Source organism: Cupressus sempervirens, chromosome 1 (assembly GCF_028749045.1).
Source record: "Cupressus sempervirens isolate cs-2001-9-10 chromosome 1, ASM2874904v1, whole genome shotgun sequence".
NCBI classification, from domain to species: domain Eukaryota; kingdom Viridiplantae; phylum Streptophyta; class Pinopsida; order Cupressales; family Cupressaceae; genus Cupressus; species Cupressus sempervirens.
In genome coordinates, this window is record NC_143118.1 from 523,242,544 (window position 1) to 523,268,422 (window position 25,879).

The window sequence follows — 25,879 nt, forward strand, 5'->3', positions numbered from 1 at the left end:
TTTACACTCAAATACTGGCACGAACCAAAAAGATAAAAAACTAAACTTTTAAGCATGCAAGTTAGATTTATTAAATAGAAACATCCATTTATATAAAGAAAAAGGCTATAAGAAAAACGAGTCCTCATTTTCTCTCTATATATGTCTGCATCTAAGACTTGTTGGTTAAAGAAAACATAGCTTCAAAAGCCATGCTGGCTGGTTGATAAGCCTCATCAAACTTTGTACAAGTACCTAGTATGTTCAGCGTTTTAAAGACTTAAAATGAAAGGGGATGATAATATAATCTAATTGTAGTATAAGAAAAATTACTAACTTGTCCAATGTTGTAGGAAATCATTCGAAGTAGAGAAAGTGCAATGTCCTCACGTCTGTAATCCGCAAGATCTTTATTTTCAGCTACAACTTTACCAAAGCTTGAAGCTATAGTGGATGCTGAAAGACCAATCTGCACCAGAAGTTTTAAAAAATAGATAATTACAATAACTTAAAGAAACCCAAACACCGTATTTCCATAGCAATAAGAGATAGTATGTAGCAATATATAGAACGTTCTCCATGTGCCTAATGCATTATCAAGAATAGATCAACAAAGCATGAATCCTTCAAGAAAGCTAAACATCTTCTCACAAGCTCTACTTAGAAACTCCAGAAAATATTAAATACTTTCCTGCAACAATAATCAATTAATGGCCATAACATGCAAGAATATGCAAAGCATTTTTAATGACTATGGATTATTTACTTTCCCAAGATCATTAGTGGATGATGTAGGACAATTTTTCTCTGAAAATTCAACATGGTATCAGAGCCAACTGCAATTGTAACTAAGAGAATTGAAGAAAAGATAGCTTTAGGAGTACAAACATAACACTCGAGTTTGTCCTTTCTAAATCGGGCTTGAGAAATTTTATAGATAAAATTTTGGATTATACTTCATAGTTTGCGGAACTATTTGTAATTAAATTATACCGGATGAAAGGAGATCCACATCAAGTGGCAACGGGAAGCAGAAGATAGTTTATATTTTATCTGACTTATACGGGTGAATCTGTAACCTAGACATTACACCACACGCACACATCCGCAACTAAAACATCTCCAATGCAAGGGTTGAGAAAATAGAATCCAGGAGAGGATTGATGCCAAAGACCAATGTTTTGTTTGCGGAAGAATACTTGGCTTCATTAACATTAGAACTCTTAAATCTGAGAACTCAACTCTATCTGTAACTGCTACCTAGTCATCACTATGTTTGAGTTTGTCTGTTTGCGTTTGCCGTAAACTCAAGGCTAGATGGAGATTCAAACATTAGCTTGAGTTACTTCTTTTTTGTTGGATTATATGGGATTATTTTGCTGGAGCCAATGTGAAGCGATTACATCTTGAAACCGGTCAACATTCTGAGTTGTTCATTCCATACAACGAGCAGGACTCTAGTGGAAAGTTTCCTATTGATATTAGCAAAAGCACCATTATAAGGGTTGATCATTCTTCGTGATGTGACTATTTATTAAAAATGAAGAACTTCCACATGACCTGAAACTAAATCTTTAATGCCCAATAGGATGTTTCTTGTGATAATAAAGCAAGTGAGACCACTTCAAATAGCAACATTACATGGGTTCCTGCAAACGTGACTTCATGACACTCCAGTTAATGCCACAAATTGTTACAGTTCAGTTAGAAGGAATGCCTAATATATCGAAGGTGTCAAATTTCCTTGGGACTCGTCTCTTAATTGACAGCGAAAGGCTGGTAATGTATGTGTACATGGGCTATCTAGTGCCTGGGGTGATATCTTTGCCTTGGCCACAATCATTGCTTCTGAGCTCTACTTTCTCTACAAGAGCAAAGATCTCATTGACAACACCCTCAACTCCACCCAGGTCAACTACGATTTTGGATCTGATGTTGTGAGTAAACTGCAACTAACACTGTTGATAAGGAAATAAGTTATAACCAAATATTGTAACATCGCCACCAATGAACACTACAATCCATAATTCTCAATTTGCCTGTGGACATTGTGACAGTTGATACAATAATAAACTAGTTTGACTTGGATGAATTTAATCCATAGATACACTAGGAGACAATGAATCAAATCAGTAGAATGTGGAGCATGGACCCACTGGCGGTAAAATAAATAAAGCCCAAAAGAGTGGAGACAAATCTATGATAAACTAACTGATGCACACTAAAGATATTTGATAATACTGTCACTGAAGGAGCGATAAGGACCACCTGTAACAGGGAATATAATGGTGACCATTTCAACAGGGAATATATGAATTACCACAGGTGGAAGAAACGTAGAACCTGATAAATTTATTAATGGAATAGAAGAAAGGGGTGACACCTTATTCGACCCCAATCAACAGTATTAGTCTACATCGATGGACACCATATCAATCATAAGTAAGGCTAGGTTAGTAACCTGGGTGGATGATACATGGGACCCACCACCAAGATTGAATTAAATGGAACATATTCAATATAAGGAAAGGTGGTCCTCATTAGCATTAAAGGCATCAAGTTCCACATAACCATAAAGGTATGTATATGTGATACATGTTGAAATTAATTTATGTAATAAGATTCACAAATATATGTCATATATATATTGGACTAAGTAATTGTGCGATAATATTTTTTACTTTAATGAGATAATGATTATAAGTACAAGTTTTATTATTATGCTCTCTCTCTCTCTCTCTCTCTCTCTCTCTCTCTCTCTCTCTCTCTCTCTCTCTCTATATATATATATATATATATATTTAGAATGGTCTTATATTGTTATGTAGAATCATTTATTATTCTTGAGTATTAGATTAGTCCCTCTCTTATTATTTTTTATTTCCATTATATTATGAGCTATTTGCCTTAATCTTTTCCTCCCAGAATGTTACTACAGGAATATAGTGGATACCCCCAAATTTGCTTGCAAAGTATTCACAGCTATATGGTAATTTTATAAAACACTTAGCTTGCAATCCCTAACTTCCTGTCATGTGCTACAACCCTTATGGCTTTGAAATGGCTTGTCTATATTGTGTTGTGTTTGGCATGTAACGTGAATATAAGAATTGAAAGGATAAACATTCATCACAAAAATAACCACCACACTATTTTATATTGATTTCCAAATGAATTAACAAGTGCAATACTAATGCACTAAATACTCCAGAAATAGACCAAAATAACCACTATTTACATCAAATAGTTGATGGCTCGGCCATTGCATTGATATGCTACAAACAGTATGCGGGTGCTACAATACATGATTGCTATAGTGGCGCGGCTGCTACAGTACACAGCTGAAAGCATAGACTCCAAAGACCAATCCCAGGGACTGATGTCTAGAGTGATACAAATGAGGAGGATGTCCCCAGATGCCCAACACAACCTGCAAATTGCAAGTACTTCAATTCTTCTTCTCATCTAATCCAATACCCGAACAATGCCCTCAAGCTCTCCTTTTATTCCCACTTTGTAGGGTTGGCCCACTTTTCACAAGCAATGTGGGATTAAAATAAAATAAAATAAATAACATCTTATGTCTCCTTTGGGCGTCCCCCACACAACCCAACATAAATAATATTAAAGCAGCACTTTAATATTTTAACATTGATTTAAATGCTACTTTACTAATATATCAAACTAGGAATGACTAAGCCAAATCACTCCAAGATCCCTTTGAACTCTTCGCTAGCCCCCGAGACCAATGCAAAACTAGGCTAGTGGCAACATAGCTAACAATTGCTAAAGAGGGAACATTACAATCTGCCCCCCTTGAAATTGCTTGTCCTCAAGCAATCTCAGTCTTGTCTACTGTAACACCTACTTACCTTCCCATGTAGCATCCTCATCTGGTAGGTCTTTCTATTTTACCAAGTATTCCTTAACTACCATGTTCCTAAGAGTCATCTCCCTAGTATCCAAAATAGCTTGAAGGACCAACACAAGTTTTCCCCCCTCATCCAATAGTGGCAAATCCACAGAAGGCGCAATTCGTTGACCAATGGCTTTCTTAAGCCTTGACACACGAAAATACATTATGCACTCGCCTGCCCTCCGGAAGCTCAATCTCATAGTCGACCTCGCCCACTCTACGAATCACTCTCTAGGGACCATAAAACCTAGGCTTTAGCTTCTCGGCTCCGCTCTTCTTGAGTGATGACTATCTGTATGGCTGTAGTCTCAAGTAAACCATATCCCCTACCTCAAAACTGCACTCTACCCGATGTTGATCAGCATATAACTTCTGTTGATTCTGAACCTGTTGTATGTTCTCCCTGAGCACTCAGGATATCTTGACTATCCTGCAATAAGTCTTTGGCTTTGGGCGCTCTACTATCCCCCAAGACTAAATCGATGAAGCTAGCTACTTCATAACCATACAGTGCCATGAAAGGAGTCATCTTGATGGACATATGATAATTGGTGTTATAATTGTATGTTCTCCCTGAGCACTCAGGATATCTTGACTATCCTGCAATAAGTCTTTGGCTTTGGGCGCTCTACTATCCCCCAAGACTAAATCGATGAAGCTAGCTACTTCATAACCATACAGTGCCATGAAAGGAGTCATCTTGATGGACATATGATAATTGGTGTTATGATAGTACTCTCCCATATGCAGCCCTCTGATCCAAGCTCTTTGTTGTGCACTCAAATAGTTCCTCAAATACCCCTCCACCCATTTATTCACAATCTTCATCTGCCCATCAATCTATGGATGGTAACTAGTGCTAGGTGTAAGATCTGTACCACACAACCTAAACAATTCCTGCGAAAAAACACTCATAAATACTATCCCAGTCATTGACTATGAATCTACGCAGCCCATGTAAACTGAATATCTCTCTGAAGAAAAGATTTGCCACCTGTGTTGTTGTGCAAGTGGATGGAATAGCAAAGAAGTGAGTGAACTTCATTAAACGGTCTACCACCACATAGATGCAATCTCTACCCTGCACTTGTGGTAACCCGGTGATTAAACCCATCGAAATACTTTACCATTTCCTGTTGGAAATGGGTAAAGGCTGAAGCAACCCTGTGGGAAAAGTGTGTTCTCCTTAATTCTGTTGACACACCACACACAATCACATATCTCTACACATCATCCTTGAGTACCCTCTAGGTGAATTTCTCACAGATCTACCTATAAGTTTTGAAGACCCCAAGGGGGTCCAGTTGTAGGCGCATTATCAAATACCCTCAAGATCTCCTCTCTAAACTGTGATGTAGGAATCAAATAAATCTTGTCCTAAAATTTGATCAACCCATCCAACACCGCATAACAATCTTCCTAAATGGTGCTCGCAACTATCCCAGAAGCCCAATCATCTCCCACATACTCTGCTACAATCTAATCTCTCCAATCTCCTAAAATTTCTACCAAAGCACATAAGTGAGCTCTCTGAGATAAAGCGTCAACCACCACATTTTTCTTACCTTTGACAAACTCTATCAAAGTCATAAGCTTGCAATTCGGTAACCCGTTTATGTTGCCGGTCATTAAGATCACATTGGCCCATGAAGTATTTAGTACTATTGTGATCAGTCTTGATCACAAAATGCACACCTACCAAATAAGATCAGAATTTGGCAACATGTGCATTATGGCCAACATTTCCCTATCGTAGATAGAATAGCTCCTCTCAACTCCTCAGAGCTTTCTACTCTCGAATGCAATGGGGTGTCTCTCCTGCATCAATACTGCCCCTATCCCATCCCTTGAAGCATCACACTGAAGCTCAAATGGTTTCATGAAATCAGGTAGAGCTAGAACCGAACAAGATGACATCATCTGTTTAAAGTGGTCAAAACATCTCTACGCTACCTCTGTCCATGTGAAGGCCCCCTTCTTGGTGAGATTTGTCAAGGGTGGGACAATCTGTGAGAATCCTCTAACAAACCTCCTATAAATACCACATAAACCAAAGAACTCCTAGAGTTGTGTGAGGTTTGTGGGAGTAGGCCAATCCACAATAGCTCTAATCTTTTCAGGATCAACTCAAAGACCATCTGCACGAATGATATGCCCAAGGTAAAGGAGCTCGGTCATGCCAAACTTGCATTTAGATTCCTTGGCATACAACTCTCTCTCCAAAATAGATAACACCTCCAAATGATGTAAGTGCTCCTCCCAGGTCTTACTAAAGACCAAGATGTCATCAAAGAAGATCAAGACGAATCTCTTCAACTACCTCTTGAATACCTGGTTCGTACAACTCTAAAATGTAGCGAGCGCATTGGTTAGCCCAAATGGCATAACCATAAACTCAAAGTGGTCATAGTGACATCGGAAGGTTGTCTTCTCGATGTCCTCTACTGTCATTTGAATCTGATGGTATTTGGATCGTAAATCAATTTGGGTGAAGAAGCATGCCCCGTGCAGCTCATCAATCCTAGGAATGGGATACCTGATTTTAATTGTTTTCTTATTCAATGCCCTGTAATCGATGCACATGCGCATCGTCTTGTCCTTCTTTACCAAAACTACTACTGAAACAAAAGGGCTTTTGCTAGGCCTAATGTGCCCCATCTCCAACAACTCTCCTTAATTGCCTTCTCTATCTCATCCTTGTGTTTCTTAAAATGACAATAGGGAGTAATCATAACTAGTTTAGCTCCCTCGAGCTAAATAACATGCTCTATCCCCCTATCAGGAGAAACCCCATGCAGAGTCTCACCAAATACTTTAGTGAGCCTGTCAAGTATCTCCTAGATATCTGGTGGATGACTCTTCGAAGTTCGCATAGTGAAATATTAGGTTGCCCACTCTACATCATCATCTCTAAAAATTCTTTGCATTTTCCTTAAGGAGATTACTCTGCAGCCCCCGTCTAAAAGTCCTCTTAGTACAACAGCTCTGCCCTCATGCTAGAATCTCATCTCCAATTTTGCTAGGTTGAGTGTGAACTCAACTAGCAAGGCCATCCATGTCATGTCAAGGATGACATCATAATCTCCCATGTCTACTACATAGAACTCATCCTCCAACTCATAGCCATCTCCAAACCTAATGTGAAGATTAGATATCTTCTAAGTGCAAAATAATTTGTCACCGTTAGCCACCATGACTCTAAACCCAACATGCTCCTCAATCTATAAACCTCTCTCGACTACCAACTGTACATCTATGAAATTATGTGTAGCCCTAGTATCAATGAGTGAGATCACTTTCTGCCCATGGACAGTACTCTTGACCTTAAATGTGATTGCCTTTTGAGCCCCCGTTAAATGTACAAACCACCTCATCCTCAAGAATGTTGCTCTCCTCTGCTACTACCCTCATCTAAATCGGAGTGTTGATCCTCCCTCTGTGACTGTGACTCCTCTATTGAGAAATACTCCATTTAATTTGCCTTAGCCTTGAGAAGGCACTTATGAGATAAGTCCCGAGGCTTTCTGCAATGAAAACATAGCTTCTTCCTCTTCAACTCATTTAATGTAATGTCCCCTTTTTGATAGGCACCAGCTAGTTATTTTATTTTAGCCTTTATTTTCCCTAGAGGCTAAAAAGGAAGAAATAAGGGGGAAAAGATATATTAAATTAATTACTTATAAGGTTACTAAACAATAAAATATTAGAAACTAACTTTATATTTAATTGATTTAATATTAAAGTGAATAACCTAATAAAATATCAAAAAGTCATTTAAAAGAATAAAGTGTTGGATTCCTCTAGAAGCTTCTTGGAGTTGCTTGTGAAATCTTTATAAGGAGCCTTTGGGGGGTCATTTCACACATCTTGAGTTGCATATTCATCTATCGTGCTAAGAGCCTTAGTGCTTGCATACTTGCCTGAGGATTTGAAGCCTCTAAGGTGCCAATTTCGGTTGTGAGATATCAAACCTAGTTGGGAGTGGAGGAATTGGTATTCAGCCAATTCATTTGTGATTAATTGAGAGATAATATTCAGTGATTTTTGTTCAGCCCGTGCATCTAATTTTTGACATCAGTTGGCAAGGAGAAAGGTTTTAGTTTTCGCAGCGGATCCGAAAAAGCAGAGCCGAAAAAAGCAGTCCAAAAAAGAAGATCTGAAAAAGCAGTCCGAAAAAGCAAAGCGAAAAAGCAAAGCCAAAAAAGTAGTCTGAAAAAGAAGATCCAAAAAAGCAGTCTGAAAAAGCAAATCCGAAAAAAGCAAAGCCAAAAAGCATGTCATCTCAGCTACTTATTCCAGGTTCTTTTGGTATTTACATTTGGCAATTGTAGATGGATACATTTGACAAGTAATATATGTCTTTTTGTTACCAAAGTATTCAGTAATTGTGAACATTGAAGTATTGAAGCGAAATCAACTTAATTCAGCTGTTCAGTTTGTATGCCAGATGTTTGTAAAAACGTCTCATTGCATAGTCATAGGATGCATACCAAGTGTTTGTGAAAATACCTCTTGGCTGTAAGTGTGCATTTTACATCAGAATTTCATGTACTTGCATTTGGAAAATAATAAAAAGAAGTTGCATATCACTTTGATTTCCAATTAATTATTTTGCAATCATTTGTATTCATCAATATCATTGGCATTCAAAAATCATAGCAAAACAACAAACATCAGCAAATTGAGGCTGTAAGGGAAGTGTTTGACAAAAATCCTAAGGTAGAAAAACAGGGATAAAACTTCAAAAATTGTCAAGGCATTTTACATTCAAGGTGTCACTATCCAACTTATTATCCCTTTTTTGGCTAAGCATCCTTGTGAAAAGGGTTTTTGTCCTTCTCCTTGTCCTTCTTCGCATGTGAATCCCTAGGCTGAAATTTTCTCCTAAAAGAAGAAGGTACTAAGTCACAAACCTTCTTAGTGGCCTCCTATAATGTAACTGGGTAATGCCCCTTGACCCAACCCCTCAAGGGATCTAAGAGTCCGTCCATAAACAACACTACTAATCTCTCTGAAATATTTGTGACCAACATAGCTAACCTTTGAAATTCACTGATTATGTCTCAACTGATCCCCACTGCTTGAGTTGTGCCAACTCTTTAAACTATAACTTGGGATCTTTGGTATCGAATCTCTCTATCAGTCTCTCAGTGAGCTCCTCGTAAGATGTGATCTGATTATGCCCCAAGGTTACCATGCCATGGTGCCACCACTCATGCGTTGAACCATCCAAATGAATAGCCACATACTTGATGGCCTCCTCCTCAAGCATAGGATTCAACTACAAGTATGCATCTACCTTATGCACCCAAGCTCGTGCAGTCATCTTCCCTGAAGCATCATAATAAGGCAAAGAAAGTTTACCAACTTTCTTGCTCAGCTCAAAGTTTTGATTCCTCCCTCCTGCTCTAGGCATGTATCTCATCCTCAAGTGCATATAATCTTTGAGGGACATATCCACTTGAAACTCCGTTCCACTAGCCTCCTAGTCCCTCCTGAACTGATCCTGTAACTCGGTAATCTATGGTTGGTTTACTAGTTGAACTGGATCTCTAGGTGGAAAGGTGGGTAGAAGTGGTCTCGAGCTCGTTGTCCGAGCTTGGCATCCAATGTGTCTAAAGTTATGAGCCGCATTCCCATTGTTGCCATGTCCATTATTATTACCATTAATGTTATCCTCAGGACCATTGTTGTTGCCTCAACCTCCATTATTATCATTGCCCTCATTGTTATTGTTTTCATTGTTGGCATCACCTAGATTAACGTTAAGGCCCATTTGTCTAGCCATAAGCTATAGCATCATGTCCATTCGCCTATTCTACTCTTGTTGCATATGCTTCCCCTGCTCTAATGTATCCAGTAACTGTCTAAGCATTACCTCCACCTAGTCTAGAGCAATATTCCTACCTCCACCAAGTCATGTATTTCTATCATCTCGGTCACCCATATTGCTGTCCTAATCAAAAAATATCTACTTTGTGTCTGTATGACTGGATTCTATGTCCACCCACACGGATGAACTAGATTGCTAAAGACCGAAATTATATTTTGTCTTACTCTAGTATTGCGGAAGTTATAAGGCCCCTATCGCATGCTCAAATATACTTGCTTAACCTGTTTTATTCCTGATTTTAGTGTTTTGACATTTTGTCAAACACTTTTCCCTCTTCCTTGCTGTTCTAGATTTCCTGTAATGCCTCCACAGGATGGCAGAAAAACTAGTCTCTGATACCACTATAATGGATACCTGCAAATCTGCTTACAAAGTATTCACAACTATATGGTAATTTTATCAAACACTTAGCTTGCAGTTCCTAATTTCCCATCATGTGTTGCAACCCTTATGGCTCGGAAATGATTTGTCTGTATTGTGTTGTGCTTGCCATGTACCATGAATATAGGAATTGAAAGCATAAACATACATCACAGAAATAACCAGCACACTATATTTTTTATTGATTTCCAAATGAATAAACAAGTGCAATACTGACTCACTGAATACTCGAACAATAGACCAGAATAAACATTGTTTACATAAAATAATTGATCGCTTGGCCATTGCATTGATCTACTGCAAACAGTATGTGGCTGCAATAGTATGTGATTGCTACAATGACACAGCTGCTAAAGTGACATGGCTGCTACAATACATGATTGCTACAGTGACGTGGCTGCTACAGTAAACGATTGCTATGATGACACGACTGCTACAGTACACAGCTTAAAGCATAAACTCCAAAGACCAATCCCAAGGACTTATGTCTAGAGTGATACAAATGAGGACGTCCCTAGATGCCCAACACAACCTGCAAATTGCAAGTACTTCAATTCTTCTTCTCATCCAATCCAATACCCGAACAATGCCCTCAAGCTCTCCTTTTATTCCCACTTTGTAGGGTTGGCCCACTTTTCACAAGCAATGTGGGATTAAAATAAAATAAATAACATCTTATGTCTCACTCGGGCGTCCCCCACACAACCCAACATAAATAATATTAAAAAAAAAAAACACTTTAATATTTTGACATTTGATTTAAATGCTACTTTAATAATATATCAAACTAGGAATGACTAAGACAAATCACTCCAAGATCCCTCTGAACTTTTTGCTAGCCCCTGGCACTAATGCAAAACTAGGCTAGCGCCAACATAGCTAACAATTGCTAAAAAGGGGACATTACAAGGAAAAGGAGGATTGATATTAGTTTCAAAGAGAGTCTGACACTTCCTCAAAGGTAAAGGAGCTAAGAAGATTAATGTTCAAAGAGTGTCTAACACATCTATCAAGGGGAACAAATAGAGGATATGATTTAGTCAACCTATGGTGATCTCAATCATATTGATTCAGAGGGAGTAAACCATGTTGAGATGGATTATCTAGTGATCAATAAATTGTAGCAATCAAGAGGATTGTAATTCGTGAATATATCTCGAGACTATGATTTTAATGGGTCTACCCCCTGTGTGCATCATGAGGAAGTGACGGCTTCCAAATGATGTCACTTGTATTTGCAAAAGTAATTGAATGGAGGTGATCTTACAATAATTTGATTGTCTATTATAACAAATATCTTACGATATCTATGCTGATCATGATAGATTATACCATGCATGGTGGATGTTTATATGGTAAGCATTCGAATGTGTGTGCACATACCTTATAAACATCTTTTGAGTATATGGTGAATGTTATGCAAATTGATGTTCTAGAGGCCACTACACAAAGTACGTGGTGAATATCATACAACTTGATGTTCTGAAGGCCATTACTCACAGTTTCGGTGAATATTTTGCATCACATTCTAGAGGTATTACTCAAAGGGTATCTAGCGAATATCATATGTTGATATTCTGTAGACCAATACTCAAATGTCATATCAAAATGGTGATATCATATGTTGATATTTTGTAGACCGTTACCTCAATGAGTACATGGTGAATATAAAGTGTTGATATTCTAGAGACTATTACTCAAAGTATACAGTGAATATCATATGTTGATATTCGAAAGGCCAATACTCATGATATCAAATGTGATATCAAAATAGTGGAAATATTCTTATCATACATGTCCTTAATGTGTCATTCCTAAAGATTGTTAGCGGTGTAACATATGTCTTGTGTTTATCCTCACTAGCTAAGAGGGAGTGTTGATGTTTGGTAACTTCAGTCAGATAAAACTATGACTACATATAATTATATGAGATATAATTATATATGAGATATAAGTTTATTATATGAGAGAAATTAATATAATAAATAAATATATATTTATATATATAACAATAATCAAATTTTATTATATTAATTTTCTAATTAACAAATATACATGTCTCATTCTTGGGACATGTTGTTAGATTGTGGTGACTGATCAGAAAACTATTGTACATACTTCATAAATTCGCCCCGGAAAAAAAATTGGGCCCTATTTTATCAGGATTTTAGGCCGACATGTAATTATTAATTATAACCCTAAAGCGGTAAAAATACTTATATAAAAGAGCTTAGGGTTAAGGATTGTTTCATAGTTGTGAAGTGAAAATTGGTTCTTGCGGCGGTATCGAGCTGTAAGGGATTACGGATTGTAATCAGGTTGTAATCACTGGATCATAATAATATCGGACTTGTTTGGTGGACGTAGCCGAGGGATTGGGTGAACCACGTTAAATCTTGGTGTCTTGTGTTCTTTTCTGTGTGATCTATTATTTTTTGATATTGTTTATATTTGCATGTAATTGTTATTTTTATCAGTGGTTTATTCCTAACAAGGGGTATCAAAGCGAGGTTATTTTTCAGTTATCCTCTACAGGAAAGTCTCACGATTGAGTGGGAGTCTCACAGTCAAGTGGGAGCGATGGTAAACAAGGGTAAGCTAAGGGTTGACAAGTTTAATGGGCAGAACTTTCGGTTATGGAAGATGCAAATGGGAGACTATCTTTATCAGAAGGATTTATGGAAGCCGTTGGAAGGCAAAGCCAAGAATCAGGGATCTATGTCAAATGACGAATGGGATCTTTTAGACAGAAAGGCACTTGGAAGCATTTGATATGCCTAGCACCATCGGTGGCATTTAATATTACAAAAGCGAAGACAACAGAAGAGTTGATGAAAACCCTAGCGACACTGTATGAAAAGCCCTCTGCTTCAAACAAGGTATTTCTCATGAAGCGTTTATTTAATATGAAAATGGAAGAAGGTGGATCTGTTGCGGATCATTTAAATGAGTTTAATACTGTTACTAGTCAGTTATCTTTTGTGGAAATTAATTTTGATGAAGAAATTAGAGCTCTCTTGATTTTGTGTTATTTGCCTGAAAGATGGAATGGCTTGGTAATGGCTGTGAGTAATTATGTTCTTGGATCTAGTACCTTAAAATATGATGATGTGATCGGTGTTAATTTGAGTGAGGAAACTCGTACGAAAACCTCAGGTGGATGTACATTAGGAAGTGCTTTGAACACACAAAGCAGAGGCAAAACGACTGAGAGAGGAAGTAACTTCTGAAATCGTGCGAAATCAAGAGGAAAGTCAAAGGGGAGAAGATCTCAATCGAGAGGACCAAACGACTGCTGGTACTATGGGAAACCAAGGCATAAAAAAAAAGGTTGTTGAAATCGAAAGAAAAATGAAGGAGATAAACCAAATGGAGGTAAGGAGGCAAATGTGGTAAGTAACAAATTTGAAGAGAATGTTTTGCTTTTGTCTTTAGAAAGTGTTGATGATTCCTAGGTTGTAGATTTTGGTGCTTCATTTCATGCGACACCTCATAGAGGTTATTTTCATTGATTATGTCCAAGGGGATTTTGGACTTGTTTATTTGGGGGATAATGAACCCTATCAGATTGTTGGAAAGGGAAAAGTTAAGATTAAGTTGCAGAATGGGAATCATTGGCTGCTAAATGAGGTAAGACATGTTCCAAGGCTGAGTAGGAATTTAATTTCAACAGGGAAACTTGGTAATGAGAGTTGTGTAGTTACTTTTAATGATAAAAATTGGAAAGTTTCAAAAGGTTCCCTTGTAGTAGCAAAAGGTGTCAAAGTAGGCACCTTATATCTTTGTACAGGTCATATTGTTCTTTGTTCAGCCGGGAGAACAAATAGCTGCTATAGATTCTAATACAGGGCACAACAGACTTGGGCACATGAGTGAGAAAGGTATGAAAGTACTTCATTCAAAAAAAAATTTACCAGGTCTAAAATGTGTTAATATGGATTTCTGTGAAAGTTGTGTGTATGGAAAACAAAAGAGAGTGAGTTTTGTGAAGACTGGGAAGGAAAACAAAAATGAGAAATTAGAGCTTGTGCATACAGATGTATGGGGACCAGCCCAGGTATCTTCCCTTAGTGGCTCTCATTATTATATTATATTTATTGATGACGCAACTAAAAATGTATGGGTTTATTTCCTTAGACAGAAATCTGGTGTATTTCAAACTTTTAAGAAATGGAAATGCTTGGTTGAAAATGAGACTAGTAAGAAATTAAAATGTCTCAGATCTGATAATAGTAGTGAGTATTGCAGTCATGAATTTGAAGATTATTGCTCCACTAATGGTATTTGTGATAGAAAACTGTCCCAAGGACTCCACAGGAAAATGGAGTGGCTGAACGCAAGAATAGAACTATAATACAGCGTGCAAGGAGCATGAGGTTGCATGTTGGGTTGCCCTTACACATGCGGGCGGAGACTGTCAATACTGTTGTATATTTAATTAATAGAGGGTCCCTCTACTCCTTTGGGTTGTGGTATTCCAGAGGAAGAATGGACTGGTAAGAAGGTGAGATATTCTTTTCTCAGAACCTTCAGTTGTGAAGCATTTGCTCATATAGATTCTGAAAATAGAACCAAGCTGGAAGTTAAGTCAAAGAAATGTGTATTTGTTAGATATGGTATTAATGAATTTGGTCATAAGCTTTGGGATTTTGAAAATCATAAAATTGTAAGAAGCAGGGATGTCATATTCAATGAGAATGTGTTGTACAAAACTCTGTTGCAGCAACATGAGAAGAAAGAAGATGATTATGTAGTGTTGGATGATACTCCAAAAGATGATGTTCCAGCCATTCCTCATGATGTCTAACAACAGCAACAACAAATACCCCACACACCAGTGAATGTTAGACGGTCAACAAGGCAAATTAGACCTCCAGAAATATTTTCTCCCTTTTTGTATTCTATGTCATCAACAAATGTCGATGAACCTAAATGTTATGATGACGCTGTGCAGGTGGATACTCAGATTCAGTAGGAGTCTGCAATGAAAGAAGAAATGGACTCTTTGCTAAAAAATAAGACTTGGGATATATGCAAATTGCCTGCAGGTAAAAAGGGTTTACAGAACAAGTGGGTTTATAGGTTGAAAGAAGAGGAAGGAGTAAGAAAAGATTTAAAGCCAGGTTAGTTGTAAAAGGATTTGCACAGAAAAAAGGAATCGATTTTGATGAGATATTTTCTCCTGTTGTTAAGATGACTTCTATCCGTACTGTTTTAAGTATTATGGCTACTGAAGATTTGCATTTAGAGCAGCTTAATGTTAAAACAGCATTTCTTCATGGTGATTTGGATGAAGAGATATATATGGCTCAGCCACAGGGATTTGAGGTCAAAGGTAAGGAGATCTTAGTGTGCAAATTGAAGTAAAGTTTATATGACTTAAAGCAAGCACCTCGGCAATGGTATCTGAAATTTGACAATTTTATGCATGAGCATGGATACAATAGGTGTCATTTAGATCATTGTGTTTATTTTAAGAGGTTGGATGATGACAACTACATTATTTTATGTTTATATGTTGATAATATGCTTGTAGCTGGGTCTAACATGGATCAGATTAAGGGGCTAAAATGCCAGTTAGCACATGCATTTTCTATGAAGGATTTGGGGGCAGCAAAACAAATCCTTGGTATGAAGATTTGCAGAGATAGAAAAAACAGGAAATTGAGGCTATCTCAGGCTGATTATGTTGAGAAGGTGTTGCAATGTTTCTCTATGGAGAATGCTAAAGCTATCAGCACACCTTTACCTGGTCATTTGAAGTTGACTAAGAAGATGTGTCCCAAGACACAAGAAGAGGAGGATAAGATGTCCAAGGTACCCTGTGCTTCAGCTGTAGGAAGCTTGATGTATGCTATGGTATGTACAACGCCAGATATTGCACATGTAGTGGGAGTCGTTAGCAGGTATATGAGTCATCCAAGAATTGAGCATTGGAATGCAGTCAAATGGATTCTCAGATATCTGAGAGGAACATCCAATAAGTGTTGACACTTTGGGGGTTCTACTATTGATTTACAGGGCTATGTTGACTCAAATTTGGCTAGGGATATTGATACCAAGCGGAGTACTATAGGTTATGTCTTTATTGTTGGTGGGGCAGCCGTGAGCTAGGTTTCTAGGTTACAGAAGGTTAATGCCTTATCCACTACAAAGGCAGAGTATAGATGATATGGCTTCAGTTCTTCTTGGAAGAATTGGGACATCCTCAGAAAGATAATTATTTGTTTACAGATAGTTAGAGTGACATTCATCTTGCGAAGAATTCAGCTCTGCATTCAAAGACAAAACACATACAGTTGCAATACCATTTCATTCGATCAGTTTTGGAGGATAGACAGCTAAAGCTAGACAAGATACATACAGATGAAAATCCAGCTGATATGTTTACCAAGGTAGCGACAAGGGAGAAGCTGAATTCCTCTTCAACTTCGGTTAGTCTTCTAGACTGAACATGAATAAAAGAACAGTAGAGTCCAGGGTGGTTTGATCCAGTGGGAGCCTCATGGAGTAGCGACCTAGCTATAGGATCAGTCTCCAAGTGGGAGATTGTTGTTTAAAGTGGAGCCTGATCAGTCACCACAATCTAACACGTCTCTTCATGGCTTACTCTGAATTTAAATAAGAGATCACTACTATTTGGAAAACATATACCAAAATACAAAGGCAGTGCTTAGTACATTTGCAGCAATCCTCTAAAAATTCAACACTTAAGAACAAGGCTGTCTTAGTGCACTTTTTGTATTGTTTGACTGATAAACTATGAATTTCAGGCATTCTATGGAATTTTAAGAACTTCAATTGGTACTAGTAGATGTAAAAGAGTAATAGAGGCATAATGTGCTATTTTAGAGGTCTTGAAACTAAAAATTAAGCCTGAAATTATTATTTACCTTCGCTGTCTTGTCTGAACCCTACCAAGGACATTAGTGAAAATTTGGAGTGTAAGACATTAAACATCTATGCAATTGATGACAGTGCAACTCTAGGTATTTGTCAACTCATTCACTTGTTCAAGTAGGTTTTGTACCATTTCAGCATGTATGAGTGTGTTATATCTCAAAAAATCAGTTTTGCATTTTCTTCTAGAGATTGCCTTTGTAGGAGTTGTAACTCCGTAAAGGGTTTCTAAAAGAGTTTTTAAGATTGCCAAGTAACCTCATGAAAGTTGTCCCATCAATTTGTCCTAAAATAGGCCTATTATGAAGAGACAAAGAAAAACTTGGTTGTGTTGGTAAGTTGCATTGAGAATTCAAAATGTCACCTAGAAGAGGAATGAGAGGAGGTGTTCGAAGATACCAGAATCGTGCCCCTACGGCTAGTTTCGGTTTGAGTGAAATTGGTGTCCAAATTTAGTTCAAGTTCGTCTCACGTCTGGCACAAGCACCAAAATTAATTGTGGGTTCAATCAAGTCAAATCCACAATGAATCCATCCAAGCACCAAAGCCGAACCTTGGCATAACCAATGTTGTGGATGTCCTAGAATGTTGGCCTTGATGCTTTTGATGAACATGAATACAAATTTTCATTGTGTAATGACATTTTGAGACTTCATTATTGTTAGTTTGTATACTATGCATATGCTATATAAGGTATTACAAAAATTATCTATTCGCAATTATTAATTTATGGGTATCACTCTTCTTATAGCTATAAAGTTATAGTTCTATGTTTTATTATTATTTCTTATTTTCTACTTTAACATATATATAAATTTATAATATATGTATATGTATGTATGGACATGACCGTACTCGTAATTGTACCCAGAGAAAAAAAAAGCATCATACCCGCAAACCCAAAATCCATATCCCACAATTGTACCCAAACCCAAATCGACAATATCAGAATATGAGAATCTTCTTGATGAAAACAAGTTAAAGTTTCCTTGTACTAGATTGAATGGCCATATAAATCTTTGGTGGGAGCTCAAACAAGACAACAGAGAAAGAAATGTAAGAATTAAAAAAAAATCTTGGGATAGAATGGTAGCAAAAATCGAGGAGGAATTCCTCCCTAGTGACTATCAAGCTAGTAATATTTAGCTATGAAGATAACCACCCAAGATTGAGAAGCCAAAGGTAAAGCACAATAACAAGAGAGAATGAATATGACGAGGATAAATTGTATTCTCACAAAGAATGCAGTAAAATTACTGGAATCAACTTCAATGAATTAATCAAAGAACCAAGTGAGTAGAAATGAGTTAATGGATCGATGAGCTGTTGTTGTCTCATTACATGATTGATGGGGGACCACCATTGATGTTTCTCATCATCTCCTTCAAATTTTGGGTTGATAGTTTTAGGGCATCATTTCATGTTTGAAATGTTTTGGAGTTGGTGCATTTTGGTTTGAAGTCATCTGTGATGACAAAGGTGATCCACTTAGACAAAGCAAGCCAAGTGAAGTCCACGCAAGCAGAAGAAAGCCAAGTTTCGGAAACAATAGACATAATAGCAAGGTGACTCAGTATGATGAGCACAAAGCAAGGTACCCGTCAGTACCAAGTCATGTAGAAAGTAAGGGTGCAATTGACATCGCATTTAATGGTGATGGGAGAGAGGACTGAAGAACAGTCAAAAGAATTCAAATTTGAACCTTTACAACTAAAGCTAGTCACCAGAAACACATTGCACCCGTGACTCATGTACGAACATGCCACAACTTGACAAGGGTAGCGCACCACTGCAATGAGCGGCTGGAGTTCAAATTTTGAATTCTTAGATTGACACTTCCAAGCAAAGCAAGAAGAGTATAAAAGAAAATGAAGTTGAAAGGGAGAAGGTTAGATTGTCAAGCAAATAGCTTGAGAGCCAAAAGTACCAAGCTAAAGTGGAATCTCATAAAGTGAAGAAGAGAGATCACAGAAAGATCATCTTCAAGGAAGTGATTGTGCTAAGAAGAGGAGAGCGGGCCTAAAACAGTGCAAAGAGTATTGTGTGCTCAAGTTGAGAGAGTAAATGCGCACAAGTGACCAAAAACTGAAGTTGTAGAGCCCAAAGAAGGCAGAGCATAGTTCTAATACTAGTCAAGCAAACAGAAGAGGGATCTAAATCAAGCTAAGCTTACTAGCTAAAATCTGTTGTTTACCTACCTATACAACTGCAAATCCTATCGAGGGTGGACCCTAATAGGTTCTTTGTACAAATCCCTTAAAAGGGCGACAAGTTAACTTGTGTTTCAAAGTCCTCTAACCATGTTGCTCCCAACAAAGCAAAATCTTAATAAGTCTTATTCAAATCCTCTAACAGGGTGGCACCTCACAGTGTCGTTGTAATGTTTTAATAGGGATAAGCTCTTGACTGAGCGCACTTCAGAAGAGTGCAAACTTGTGAGGATCGACTTGCACACAGTGGTTTTACCCTAGTTAGGTTTCCACGAGATAAACATTGTGTTGCATGTTGCTATTTTCATGTGATATGTTTTTGGTTTAGCTCTGGCCAGTTGAGTTATAGCCTGCACTAACCTGTAGAGTTGTGTGTGTGACTCGAAGTAAAAAGTTGTGCATAGTGTGAATATTGATTCACCCCCCCGCCTCAGTATACAGACCTGTAGGTGGGATCAACATTTAAAATGGAGATTACAATGGCATGGCCAATTCACGTACAGACAATGACAATGAGTTTATCATATCATCTAGCTACCTACTTAGAAATGGCAGTGCTCTATGGCATTCACCACCATTTTATAATATATTATACTTCCCTAATAACCTCTTTTTTATAGAAGTGGATAGATTCATATCAAATTGATTTACATAGCTGATTTTCCTTTTATCTATTTTGTGTATTATCATGTCAAAACAAGTTTTACAGCATTAGAAAGGACAGGAAGGTCACTATGCGCTTGCCAATTTCTCAAGCATAAGCAAGAATATCCAAGCCAATGATCCTCAAGCGCAGATTATTAATGCATATAAAAGGTATTTTCCCTTTCTAATTTGAGTATGGAAACAAGAGATGTACAATCAAGAAAGGGTGTGTCCACTAAAAATTTTCTAAGCATCGAATATTACAATTAAAAAGAAAGTTTAAGCAAGTGATCAACTGAAAAATATGGATGCCCAAATAGATCCTCAAAGGCCACAATAACTTTCGAAAAATAAAAAATCTTATGACATGTTATAGACACTCACTGAGTCAGAAAAAAAGCCAGTGGTAGGTTGAAGCTACTTAAGCACGCATTCACTGAAAAATTAGCTCTTGTAAGGTCAAATATTTTCTTATACCAATCAAGAGGTTCAAACATTTCTAGTTCATCTTGAGCACCAAAATAATCTTGATAGCACATAATAGCTAAATTTGAGACTTCACGATGACTTTAATGTATATACAACTACTACAACACAAGAACTCATCAAGGAAGACAAACTCTTGCTCATCAGAAAAGTTTACAAAATATTTACATCAATACCTTTGAATAATCCAGACCACCATAAATGTCTCCAACAAGCATATCCACTGAGCGGTTGTCCCCTCCTTGGCTGATTTCTAGTATCTCATCAAAACTAAAATTGTACATTGTCAGTCATAATATCTAAAACTTGACACTTATTCAATTTTATGAACATTTTGTTGTTTGTTGAAAAATGCATTTATATAGATTGGTTAGTTTCCGGATGTATAATGCAAAACAATATAGCACATACCTCTTACATTTTGTCAGAAGTCGTCCTAACCCCCAAAATGTACCCCCTCCAACATTTGTTCCACTCACCCGCTGGAATTTTCCATCTCCATCCACCTGTGTTAGCAAATAAATAAAAGATAGATAACAAAAAGAATTGATGAGATACATCAAAATGTATGAGTAAAATTAGAGACTTTAATTAGCTTGGAGATTTTTATTAAAAAAAAGATACCTAAGATTTAAATGTATAAAGGATGCATCAATTGTTTATTTCTAGGCATATCTCAAGAACCTTGGAATCGGAACAGAAAAGAAGCATGCTAATAAATAGTTAGAAGATTCAAACAACTTACCTTAATCATACTAACACCAGAACCAATATTGCAAAGAAGATATGGAAACAAATCATTCTGGTCTATTTGGACAAATTCTTTGCGGCCTTCCATGTGGGTAAATGCTTCATGACGAATTGCCTGTAATGTCAAGATTGCTAGATCAATTAACATTGTTTTGACTCATATTGAACCATTAGAGTGCGATCATAACCATATCATCTGGATACAAATTCTTTTGCGAACCATAAATTCTAAGGCCAAACAAGGCAATCGTTTAGAAAGCAATAATGAATCCAAAAACTAGATTAATGTGAATAGCAGATCATTTAGATTGGCAAAGAGAAAGGAAGAAATAAAAGAAAGCCCAAACTAAGGTCTTTGAAACCACACAAACCTAAATGATGCATGCCCTTTTCACAATTTTTTGTTTATATAAAGACAACTTTTTCTGATTCATTTCTGTTCAGCCCTTGGATCCCCCTAGGTTTACCTTGGTTCAGCCTAGGCCCAAGTTCCCTTAGACCCTAGGTGAACCTATTGAGGAAACAACACGAGATGCAGACCCAAGCCATAACCATATACATATGAGGGGATTTTTGAGGATCCCAATAACATAGAGAACAAATATCAAAATAGAACATCTACTTTTGTCTTCTTAACTTCACTATTTAAGTAAAAAAACAAAGCATGCTCACATTTATATATTATATAACCAAATTTTTTAAGTAAATAATTGGTCAAATAAATTGATTATAATGACTACAAGAATTTGAAGTAATTAATCATGCTTGCTTTTTTTTTAATCAATAATTATACTTGTTTATTTAATTGTTTGGATTGAAATTTATTGATTGGTAACATAGAATGTCTATATTTGAATTAATCAATATTTATTCCTGAATTAAAGATTACTCAAATTAGACTTGAGTTGCAAGTTGCAGTATTCTAATTATTTAGTTTGCATTGTTTTAGTTTTAGAGTTTTAATTTAGAGAAATAGAGAATTAGCATTCTTTATTAAATTGGAATACGAGCTTGAGCTATAATTGGTTTTGTATCGAGATAATTATTAAAATAGAATTAGATATTGTGTTACTATTGTAATTGCTTTGATTCATTGATGTGAATGATTATTAATTATAGTATTTTACTTGCAATTCTTAAAATAGGGGGTAGATTTATTATTTTTAATCAAGCTTTCCAAGTAGTGCTTTGGGAGTTTTATAGAAGGGATATTTTATTAGAAGATAGAATCCAAAAGGTCGCATTTTCTTTTCGCAATCACACATTCATAGAATTATGGTAAAATAATGAATGTGTCATTAAATAGAGATCATAAATGATCTATATACAAGTATACACAAGAATGTTTCTATAACAAACAAGGAGAGAGAAATAGAAAGTTTCCATGTTGAACAAAGACAGAATATGAAAACATAGAAAAGGAGTGACCATTAGAAATAGAAGTAAATCTATGGAAGAGAGAGAAACAAAATTATAGAGATTTTACTCTAATTCCCTTCCTTAATGGTCAATCTAACTTCAAACAAATAATTTGCAAAAGAATCTTCAAAAGGCATAAAAGGCAAACTCGGGCTGATTAGTGAGCTCTACAAGTTCTGTAAAAATGGTTTGTGGTAGCATTGGCTATTGTAGGACAAGTGTTAGCACCTAGAACAAGCGCCTCAAGGTAACAGTACTCAAAGATCGTCATCATTCTCTACTTCCAAGTGTTGTAGCTCTTTTCGTTGAATCAGTGACTACCTTCTAAGAGAATATTGGTGAGAGATGCCATGACACATTTTTAATGCAACAAAAACGTGTATATCTAAAAAAGCACGAACTTCAGGGCAAACTGATAGAAGACCCAAAAAATGTAAGGACATCCAGAAGAGAGCTCAAAAAAACAAAAAGAATCTGAAAATAGATTTTGAATCTACTGTCTCAAAAATTTAGGCACAAAAAACAATGCACCCAAAAAAAAAGGAGTCTGGCCCAGTTGATATTTGCAAAAACCCACCAAGGATCTACAAAATCTTTTTCAAAACGACAAATAATTTGACAATTTCATAAGAAACCCTAGCCATTTTTTAAAAACCCAAAAAATGATAGATTTGACTGTTAAAAAGTGGTGGAAAATGAAAATGCTAGACAAAAATCAAAGATAGAGGGTTTAAAACACACTAGACGCCACCCTTTGTAGAAGATGTGCAGAGAAAAACAGGTCAAAAATGCCCCAAAAAAGGGCCACAAAATTGCAAAAAAATAGGCACGCAAAAAAAAAACATCAAATGCAAGCCAAAACCACCAAAAAGTCAGTCGGTTTCCAGAGGGAGCAGATTATGCAAGTAGGGGAATGGCAGATGACGCATAAGTGCAGAAGAAAAGCTGCTTAGAGAAAAAAATATACATAAACCCTAGACGGATTTTAGAAAATATCCCTGCAAACAAAATTTTTGAACACACCCTGGCAAAGGATGTTGAAAATCTTTTGAGTCTAAAAATTTCATGAAGAAAATAAAGATTTTGAAACCTATTTCAGAAAACAAATCAGAAAATTTCAATAATGAAATTTAAATTTTTTGAAAAAAATAGCTCTGATACCATACTATGGTAAAATAATGAATGTTTTATTAAACAGAGATCATAAATGATCTATATATACAAGTATACACAAGAATGTTTCTACAACGAACAAAGAGAGAACCATAAACATTTTGAAGGGAGGGAAAGAAAGTTTTCATATTGAACAAAGAGAGAATATGGAGACATAGAAGAGGACTGACCATTAGAAATAGAAGTGAATCTATGGAAGAAGGAGAAACAAAATTAGGGATATTTTACTCTAATACATAGAATAGTGGATTGCTGTTTAAGGAGTTAAAAGAGATTGTTGAAGGATTCGGGAATTTGATTGAAGGGCAGCCTTTATCAACAAGGTTATCAAATTGGGTGTAATGATTTGGCATCTTAGCATATAATTATTTAGATTGCATTTCATTTGGAATTAAAAGAAATTATGTATTTGCGAATCTATGATTGATTTAAAATGGAATCCATGTTTGAAATTATATTGGATTCATTGAAGAACACTAGCATTCTAAAGAAAGAAATGCTAGGAAAGCCAACAAATTCTATCTACACTAAACTAGAATTCTTGTAGAATAAGAATTTAATAAATATGACATCTTTGTAATTTTGACTTTTGTGAACTAAATCTTTAAGTAGTGATTTGGAACATAAAACATAAGATTCATGTTGCAGGGAAATTGATACAAAACCCCAGGATTAAATCTATGACTTCAGGAACGAGAATATGACCAAATTGGAACTTGGAACTGAATCTTGAATGTTATATGAAAGTACATGATGTGCATTTTCGCTGTTCAAAATCATGTAGAGTTTAATTGCAAGGATGAATGGATTTGGAGCTTTTGGGAAAGTAATGAACTAGTTTTGTGAAGATGCCTAGTTTGGGGCTCTCTTTGTGTTGAAATCCATATATGAGCACTGTTGACTGTGATTTAGGTCAGCACGAAGACCTGCTGAAGATTTAGATGATTTCTGACAGAATCACCAAACTTTTCCAAAATAGATCCACAAAATGGGTCCAAATGAATACTCAAAACAATCCCAATAGACCAGCACAGCTGATCCCAGGCTTCCCAATCAACAAAAGTTTGAAATAACTGATGAGTGCAGCTTTTAATATCACAAAAGCTACAAAAGTACTCATAACAAACTACGGAGGATTACTTGAAACATATGCAATAGATTTTGTGGTTACCAATGAATCTGCAAGCCTTGATGGAGAGATGAACAGGAATAAGGATGAACAAGGACAAATTCGTTGCAGTATGTAAAGTGTGGAATGATGAAGGAAAAGTTTTTGACTGTAGATACAGTAAATGTGGGTGGATGCAGCAGCTGGCCAATTAAATGTTACTCAAAAATTCATACTAGACTCAGGAATTGCCTGTTTTCAAACTTTCTTATTCCTTTGATCTTTCTTCCAGCCCCTCAGGTTCTCTACCTTTCAAAAGGTTTCCAACACTTTGTCAATTTGAAACAACTTTTGTCATGGACTGAAACTTTAAAAGCCTCCATTATTAAGTTTTCCCTCATACAAGTCAAATAGCCCAAAAACACTCCACACTATAAGCTTATTTGAAGGTTAACAAATGACGGAGAATTATAAAATTGGAGAAACAATCACCACTATATTCACCTGTCTACCTTCAGAGAACCGCTTCCCACCCCCACCCCCACCCCCAAAAACAAGGATTCTGTTGATTTGTAGCATTTTTCACTGAGTAGAAAACCTTTGAGATTTACGCTGAAAATTCTTCCAGTTAGTCCCTATTCTGCCATATCTGCATGTAGGCAATTTACTGTTGCTTATCAAATATTGAAAAATAAAGTTATTTCATCATTCCAGATCTTCCATTTAAACATTAATTTTCAAAAAAATCTCATGACTTTGTTGCCAGGGGCTATATGTCAGACTTTCACAAAAAGTAGACTTTTACCTGGTATTGTTTCAACCTGAAATTTGGTTTCCTGACTTCTAGGACATACAAGTTTACAAAAACTCAAGGAAACAGGGCCCTTTGCACTCTTAAGAATGCAAATCTTCATATTAAACACTAAAACTCCAAATCATACAGCACTCTTCCAGATCTGTGTCAACAGAAAAGCAAGAATCACAGCCCCTTTCTGAGGTACACCGTAGCTGTCAAAACC

The 25,879-nt window shown here is 36.5% G+C and overlaps 1 protein-coding gene across 2 annotated transcripts in view; it reads right to left on the reverse strand.

The window, feature by feature from the left end:
- Positions 1-25,879, reverse strand: part of LOC149578522 (pantothenate kinase 2-like) — a 252,676-nt gene that overhangs the window by 139,329 nt on the left and 87,468 nt on the right. For both annotated transcript variants that reach the window (XM_089829604.1, XM_089829608.1), the window contains exons 5-8: positions 21,156-21,275; positions 20,822-20,916; positions 20,587-20,680; positions 317-448 (exon numbers count right to left, since the gene is read on the reverse strand). In XM_089829604.1, coding sequence (XP_089685730.1) covers positions 317-448; positions 20,587-20,680; positions 20,822-20,916; positions 21,156-21,275 — 441 coding nt within the window. The remainder of the gene's footprint in view (positions 1-316; positions 449-20,586; positions 20,681-20,821; positions 20,917-21,155; positions 21,276-25,879) is intronic.